This window comes from Silene latifolia, chromosome 7, assembly GCF_048544455.1.
Source record: "Silene latifolia isolate original U9 population chromosome 7, ASM4854445v1, whole genome shotgun sequence".
Classification (NCBI taxonomy): domain Eukaryota; kingdom Viridiplantae; phylum Streptophyta; class Magnoliopsida; order Caryophyllales; family Caryophyllaceae; genus Silene; species Silene latifolia.
In genome coordinates this window covers 78925128-78933787 of record NC_133532.1, presented here as the reverse complement: position 1 = coordinate 78933787, position 8660 = coordinate 78925128, and the positions used below count along the sequence as shown (strand labels likewise).

Genomic DNA, 8660 nt, shown 5'->3' with positions numbered 1-8660 from the left:
TTGTTTTTTTTGTTTTTGACAGCAACAAATAGCATAGCTTACAAAAGAGTTTCCTGAGCAAGATTATGAGCTATCATATTCACTCCCTTAGAACAGAAACTAAGAGAGCAACAATGAAATGAGACACAATAGACTTAATATCATGGATAATGCAATTAATAGATGCAATCGCCTTCTCCGCTCCAGCAACGTGCATAACCAAGATAAGACAATCCGTAACAAGTCTAACATGAAGGTACCCTTCGTCCAAGACCCATTTGAGCGCCATGATAGCTGCATGTCCTTTGACATGCAAGGCAGAAGAGGCAAATGAGCGAGCGTGAGCAGTATTCCTTAAGGTCCCATTACCATCCAACAAGCACCACCCTATGCCAGAACTTCTATCAGCCCTCCAAGTAGCATCACACTTGACAGTGCAAACATTTCCGCACCAAGGCCACCAACAATCAAATAGGGGAAGAAGTTTCTAATCCTCTTAGCTAATCCAAAATTAGGAGATGAGTCCAACAAAGGCGCTTGAAAGAGGCTAGAATCCTTACTGCACACAACCTCATTCATACACTGAATGTCACCAAGAATAGAATTGAGAGCATTCATAGGCCAAGGGCGACGGTTCTTGAAGACCATATCATTCCTACAACACCAAATTCTCCGGCGGGTAGCGACGATAAGGGGGAAAAGGAGGGAGTTAGGATCTGGGCTAATTAAGAAATAAGTAACCCAGTTTATGGCGCAAACCCTAACATCAATGTCTCCCCCCTCCTCGTGATTCTAAGTCCTAAAGGACAGCCAAACCATATCGCCTTTGCAAAGCAACAATCTCTGAAGAGGTGAGAAATAGATTCCACATAAGGAGATGAGCCATCACAAAGAGTACAGGAGGAGCGCTAATTTATTTTTCGTTTGAGGAATTCAGAGCCCACTGGAAGGACATTAGCCATAAATTTCCATAAAACACCCTTAGTTTGTTAGAAATAGGCAACTTCCAGAGCTTTGATTTACAAAAAGCCACAATTGTTATTGCAGACATTCTAGAGCGATCAACAGTCGAGGTAGGTCCATTAGATAAGGCCATAGTAGCAATATAGTATCCCGACTTGACAGTGAATACACCATGTTTAAAGAATTTCCAATAGAAGGAGTCATCCGAGGGTTGACACGGGATATAAGTTGCGAGGATTTTCTTTGTAACTCCTCACCCGGATCGAAACCAAGAGAAGAGAGATTTCATCTGCTATGATTATCATGAAGGTCACCAACCAGTACCGTGGACTCAATAGGAACATCAATAAAATCCCCACAAAGATCATGAAAACTAGAACCCTCTATCCATTTACTCTTCCAAGCATTAAGACGAGAAGAAGATCCAATAGTCGAAGCAATATTGTTGTAGATAAGATCAGAGCCCCAGACAAGGCTTTTTAGAGCCCATGACGACGCTTGGGGAGCCTTCCAATGATTCTGGAATAAAATATCATCTTGAACATCAAGCTTGGGGCCAATAACTTTACTAATAAGGCTTCCCAGAACATTTAAGATTCTCCAAGCAGACTTGGCAAAAAGAGCTTGGTTAAAGCATCCAATATTGCGAAGTCCAAGACCCCCTTCTCCCACAGGCGCCTACTAAGGAAGTCTTTACTACACCAATGAATAGACTTATTAGTTCTAGTTCCACTCCATCAAAAATGCACCATCAAGGACTTTTGATGTTACACTTACCGGTATGCGAAATACCGATAGAGAGAAAAAGGATAATGAAGAAAGAACAGAACGAATAAGAGTCAATTTACCAGCCGAAGAGAGAAGAATGTTATTCCAGGAGGATAGCCTTCGCTTAGTCTTGTCAACAAGAAAATTAAATAAATCCCTCTTAGAAGACCCAATATTCGTTGGTAAGCCAAGATAGTTGCCAAGATCATGCTTAGGAGCAAATTTAAACTCAGTCAAGCACTTCTTAACCGTCATAAGTGAGCAATTTGGACTGAAAAGTATAGAGGACTTATCTTTATTAAGGCATTGCCCAGAGGCATCACATTATTCATCGATAATGTTCATAAGAAAGTCCAAATCTCCATAGTCACCACGAATAAAGAAGAGTGAATCATCCGCAAACAATAAATGGGAGATTTTCGGCCCGTCCTCTTATATTTTGATACCCTTAATGAGATTGCCATCCTGAGCGTAGAGAATCATTTGAGATAGGACTTTCGTGCAAAGCGCGAAAATATAAGAGGATAAAGGATCACCTTGCCTAATCCCACACCAAGGTTCAACTTTTTCCATAGGTGCACCATTCATCAGAATTTCGTAAGAAACAGATTCAATAGTACTCATAATAAGCTGAACCATAGAGCTCGACAAATTTAAGTAAGAGAGCACCCCTCTTATGGAATTCCAGTTCAATCTATCATAGGCTTTACTCATATCTGCATTTAAATCTAGGGTTTTTTTTGTCAAACACAACCTTTAAAAAAAAAATCTTCCAAACACCACCTTTAAAAAAAAAGTTTGTAAAACACAACCTTTAATAAACTTTTTGTTGTCAAACACGACTTTTGCCCGAAGGACTTAACATTTTGCAATGGGGTAACTTTCAGTCGATGTTTGAGATAGCAAACGGTGTCGGTTTCAGGCGTTTTTGGACACGTTGGAAAGGTAGAAATACAAGCTTTTCAGGGGTTATAAATACGATGGTCAAAGGTGGCCTTATGTGGGGTCTATTGATGTGTAAAGTAAGGCTGGTCAGAGAAATTAGCGGGTGGTCGGGGATTTTTAGCGAGTCTTTTAAAGAGGTTATGATGCTTTGTTTGGTCTGAAATTTGGTAGGTAGCGGGGAGTGTAAGGTAGGCCGTAGTTGTGTTGGTTTTTGTGGTTGTTTGTTGTAAGTAGTGGTTTGAGGTGAGTGAATTGACCCAAAAAAAATCCTACTTTGACATTCTTTTGAATGTTTTTTACCTTCAAATTAACTCCCCTCGAACCACCACTTGTATCCAACAACCACCACAAACAACACAACTAAGACCTACCTTGCACTCCCCGCTACCTACATACCAAATTTCAGACCAAACAAAGCATCATAACCTCTTTAAAAGACCCACTAAAAATCCCCGACCACTCGTTAATTTCTCCGACCAGCCTTACTTTACACAACAATAGACCTCACATAAGGCCACCTTTGACCATCGTGTTGATAACCCATGGAAAGCTTGTATTTCCACCTTTCCAAAGAGTCTAAGAACACCTCAAACCGACATCGTTTGTTATCCAAACATCGATTGCAAGTTACCCCATTGCAAAATGTTAAGTCCTTCAGCCAAAAAGTCGTATTTGACAACAAAAAATTTATTAAAGGCTGTGTTTTACAAACGTTTTTTTTTAAAGGTGGTGTTTGGAAGAAATTTTTTTTTAAAGGTTGTGTTTTACAAAAAACCCTTAAATCTAACATACCCCTCTTGCCATAACTCCTATGATTTATGACATGAAGAATTTCTTGGGTAATGACAATATTATGTGTAATACTTCTATTAGGGACAAAAGCACTTTGAAAAGGACTAACAAGATCATCCACAACCCCTTTTAGTCTATTAGCAATACACTTTGTGACAACTTTCATAATAACATTGCAGAGGCTAATCGGCCCAAAATCGCCAACTCTCTCCGGGCAATCATTTTTCGAAATAAGAACAATAAAGGTTTAATTGAAATCCTTAAGCACATTACCCGAATTTAGAATATTGAAAGCTCCTTTAATAACATTATACTTAACAAACCAATACTTCTTGTAAAAAGCCGGAAGAGCAGAAGTTTTGTTTTAATTTGCTACCCATAAATTAATAATAACTGGCAACAGTTTTAGAGTAGAATGACAGAAGTTTGTAGGACCAATGTGTCCCAACACCAATGTCCTACATATTGTGGCTGCATTACTGGCACCATCTTAAAATAGGGAGAGCAAAGCTCTTAAGTCAGAAGGGCACGCCCTTAAAGAGACGCTTTTAAAAGCTGAGTGGTTAGGGAGCTCATACACAGAGTCACACAAACTAACAACCTGTTACCTGTACTGTTTTACTTCATTTTTCAGTCACACATTACAACATAATAACAGTCACAGTTTTCCGTCACTAATAAATTGTTTCACCTCATTTTTAGTCATTATCAACATCCTCTTTTCAGAAAATTTTCCGAACAAGATGTTACAAGACCGGCTTCACTCAAATAAGTGAAAAAAAAAAAGATTATCAGATAAACATGTCCTCATCAAATGAGTTATATCTTCAACACTTGACGCGCTCTTACAAACTCAAGCATGGTTAGTAGGTGAAAAAATGATTTCTGCAAGATGAACAAGTACTTAAGGAGTCGTTGTCTCCATACAGAATCACAAAATTAGCATCATTCAGCGAGTTGTTAAGATCTTCAGAAGAGGAGGCTTTCTGACAGGACGAGGGAATGCATTTCCCTCTATTAATTATGATTTAAAAAGACATTCATAAGAAATACTAGTGCATAAAAAACCGAATCAAGATGAGTGAAACCAGGGGGAAATCCGTGAGAGAATGAACAATTCCCTCACAATACTTAATTTAGCTAGCCTAAAATTCAACTAAGACGTACAGAGTAATACATAACAATGCATTCACTAAAAACCGCACTACAAACCAAATTATAATGCGCTTTCCATCTGTGGCAATATGACGGAGCTAGTCCGAGTGACTGGAAAATTACATCCTTGAATCATCGCACACTTCATCACATTAAGCAATACAACCTCCACACATGATTCCCCTACAGGCATGAATTAAAGTTGACTTGTCATTGTTGAATCCAAGCATAATATATGTCATGTTATGAATTGAGATGATGATTTTCTTGATAGTATTGAAATGTCTATGCAATAAAGTTTATTTCTGACAAAAAAACAAGGAATTCAAGCATAATTAAGTCCCTGGTTCTAAGGTAGTAATTACAACAATAATGCCAGCAGTACGAGCAATTAGGTAGTCCAGAATAAGTAAAGAGGGGTCTTTTATGAAGCATTTGCTAAAGGACACAATTAACTTAGAAGTTTAACCGCAAACAACCTCACTGATACCGGAGAATGAATTCTTCTATCATAATCCATTATTAGTATTAGCATATTTATTCCACACAAAACTTATGAGATCTCAAATGTGAGATAATCGGAATGATCAGGTCCTTGCGAAGAGTAAACACTTTGGAGTTTGCAACACTTACGAATTCAAACTTGCACTGTAAATTTACCCAGTCTAATGAAACATAAATGACTATTTAGACGTTTGAATTCAAGTGAAAAACATAGCACGTGTATATCATGTGAGATGCCTCATAACCAAATGGAACCTCATATATGATTAGCTGGCTGAAATATGAAACTGAAAAATCAATGTACTTACACGAATGAACATCCGGACCTCCTACAGTTTTTCTTCCTAGGAACTTCCTTCCTTCTAGGAGGCTGAAGAACAGCTTTAATTGCAGTATCAAAAACAGCTTTGACATTCTGAACAAGTAAACAAGAGAAATTTTACAGCCTGTTACATGCAAAATACTTGTGGAACATTTTTAGTCAATTATAGATTTTTTATGAAGCGCTAAATTTTGAATTTTGGAATATGATGGAATGAAAACAAAATGACTGTAAACAGTCCGCGCTTATTATATAGTGATTATGCAATTTTCATAATAATGGGAATAAAAGCAACATATTTGAGCTCAATCAAGACAACGGTAAGGTTCAGCATATTTGACCCCCTCTGCCTTGCAATAGGCAGGGAAGGCCTCCTTTGATTTCCTGAACTATTGTAAGAAATGTTGTTTATTCAATTTAACGTACCTGCTGAGTTTTAGAGCTACACTCTATATAAGCAGCAGCACCAATTTGCTTTCGCAACTCTTCTCCCTGGATGAATACAAAGGTTATATGGCAATCGTTTTAATGAGCTACTATCCATAATGGGGAAACAATTGTAATAAAACAAAATAAAAGCGTGACATACTTGGGCAGAAGTTATAGTATGTAATCCAGTAGGATCAGCATATCGTCTTTCTTCCCTAAGATCTGGAGATACAATGGTATAAAGTCTCAATCTTTTGATTAAAGAATAAATCATTTAGTTCCACAAAAGCATTAGTTTGAATTAGGCCATGCTCTCCCTTACCTAATTTAGTTCCAACAAGTACAACTGGAACATTGGGGGCAAATCGACGAAGTTCTGGCATCCACTGTAAGATTTTGAATGCAAAACATAACCAATTAATAACACGAGAGAAGTTGCTTTTCAAAAATAAAAATGAGAGAAGTTAAGAACTGTAGCTTTGTTTATACTACGAATGATTAAGTAGTACATTTCAGGTTAGCCGACTCCGAATTATCAAGGATTTGTGGTAGCAATTATCCAACAACATATCAAATTTTCAATTTGGTATCTCATTTTCTGGGAGGCACATCAAGGTATAACTAGTAAGGCCCTGAAAAGTTCATGGCTGTTTGATGTAACGCTTTTATGACGTTAAAGGACCATTAAGGTTGCCTAATCTATAGAACGGTTCAATACAACTACGTAAGTCTGGTTCAAAGAAATGAGTTTTAGATTCGTTAGGAGTTGAGTCAATTTAGTAACGCATCCATAAACCAAAATAAAAGCAAAGTGGAGTACTAAAGCTCAGCTAAAGCCAAAAAGGAACGGATTCAACTTTGGTTAAAGTATTGACAAAGTTGAGATAAGAAATGCATATGAACCAAAAGTTACCAGAGTAGAAATGTAATTATGAAAATCATCAGAAACAATAGAGTAAGTAAAAGGGCCACCAAAAGTCGAAATATGGCAACAAATGATATAAAATCGTTCAATGAAATAAAAAGGGTAACTACCAATCTTCCCTGTACTAATGTCTAATGATATAGTGGTTATTAATATTATGGAAATGGTTACTATCGTAATTGAAACGGTAATAACTAAAAACATATGAAGATTCACTAAAATTTATGAGAAAAATGGTCACACACTAGATTATTGAAAGATCGTCTCATCTAAGAATTAATTCGGAAACAAGAAGTACCTTCTTAAGAACATTTTCATAGCTTGCCCTGCTGATCAAGGAAAAGGCCAAAACAAATATGTCTGCACCCCTGTAACTTAATGGCCTTAGCCTGCTATAATCCTCCTGACCTAAAATTTTAACCATTATACTATTAAAATGATAAAAGAAGTAAAGAATGAAAATACACAGATTATGCTATTACTGTAATTCAGAAAAGGACTACCCTTTCCGTCTCATTCATCTGTTTACCTATTGAAATACCCCTCGTAAGAATAGAAAAAGGTAAATAAATGACAGAGACGGAGGGAGCAGTTACTACTAGTAAATAAGGACACCATTGCAGTACCTGCGGTATCCCAGAGTCCCAGGTTAACAACATTCCCATCAACAGCCACATTAGCACTGAAATTGTCAAATACTGTGGGTATATAATCCTAAAAACACAATCAAAATGGCTTAAATGTCAAATATTTATTTATGAGATTAAGCATTCACAAATGCATCAGAAAATAGAACAATTTAAGGGATTAAGCATTCATAAACTTATCATTTTGCAATAATAGCACAAAATGAGAGTAAATAGGAAGAATGATGAAGAACCCAATTACAAAAAAGTGTCAATTTAAGTTAAATATAAGGAAAGTAAAGATCTTGGATATAAAAAATGGAGAAAGATAAAAAAAACTTACAGTAGGAAACCTGTTACTAGTGTAACAAATAAGTAAACAAGTTTTGCCAACAGCTCCATCTCCAACAGTTACACATTTAATGAACTTTGATGCACTCATTTTTATCAGTATCACTAACCCTTATTGTATCAACACAACCAATATAAATAAGACAAAGTTTAAAACACAGACAGAAGTTTACCAAACAAGTTTCAAATTAAAATGGTTTTTATTTTTTTATTTTGTATTAGTGCTTCTGTGTTTTGAAAGGAGTGAATAAGGAGAAGTGACGCTAGTAAACAACCATTTTGTAGTGTTCTTATTTCCTTGTTTGTTAATGTTATATCGCCCCACTAGTCCCAAATCTTTACTTTGTACTTCGTAATACCCATTTCTTCCGATTATTTGTTTATCTATTAAATTTTTAGTTGTATTAGTTAATTGTTTGTCTTTTAATTGTAGAAATGTCTTTGATGAGGAATTGATACTCCACACTCAATTTGGTGTATTAGTTATCTAATATTTGGTTCATTTTTCTTTCTCAGGTATTTGTGTCAAAACCAAAAATAAACAAATAATCGAGACAAAGGTAGTAGTTAATAATAGGAATATTTATAATAGTTGGGCCTCAACCATCACCTTAAGGTTTTGGTTGAGTTGGTCCATCTATCATGGTATCAGAGCCAGTGTGACCGAAGGTCACGGGTTCAAATCCTGACAACCTCAAAAACTCCTCAAAAACTCGAAGTGGAAACCCAGCACACGGTACAGGGGAGCCGGTGCACAACCAACCACTCTTCAAGCCCAACGGGCATTTGAGTGAGGGAGGGTAATAGGAATATTTATAATAGTTGGGCCTCAACCATCACCTTAAGGTTTTGGTGGAGTTGGTCCATCTATCAGTTAATTCCATGTTTCACTAATTATCTT

General features: G+C 36.7%; 1 protein-coding gene across 1 annotated transcript; it reads right to left on the bottom strand.

The window, feature by feature from the left end:
- Positions 1-4486: 4486 nt before the first annotated feature.
- On the bottom strand, positions 4487-8069 carry LOC141592314 (rac-like GTP-binding protein ARAC7). The gene is made up of 8 exons (XM_074412925.1): positions 7752-8069; positions 7409-7496; positions 7081-7190; positions 6180-6243; positions 6018-6079; positions 5855-5920; positions 5415-5521; positions 4487-4785 (listed from the first exon to the last, which is right to left on the bottom strand). The coding sequence occupies exons 1-8, from the start codon at positions 7848-7850 to the stop codon at positions 4755-4757; spliced, it is 627 nt and encodes a 208-aa protein (XP_074269026.1). The 5' UTR covers positions 7851-8069; the 3' UTR covers positions 4487-4754.
- Between the last annotated feature and the right edge of the window lie 591 nt (positions 8070-8660).

Coding starts and splice junctions, on each gene's coding strand:
- LOC141592314 (XM_074412925.1), bottom strand. CDS start 7,850: ATGAGTGCATCAAAGTTCATTAAATGTGTAACTGTTGGAGATGGAGCT. Junction 7,191..7,408: donor GGGACTCTGGGATACCGCAG/GTACTGCAATGG, acceptor TTAAAATTTTAG/GTCAGGAGGATTATAGCAGG. Junction 6,244..7,080: donor ATGAAAATGTTCTTAAGAAG/GTACTTCTTGTT, acceptor AAAATCTTACAG/TGGATGCCAGAACTTCGTCG.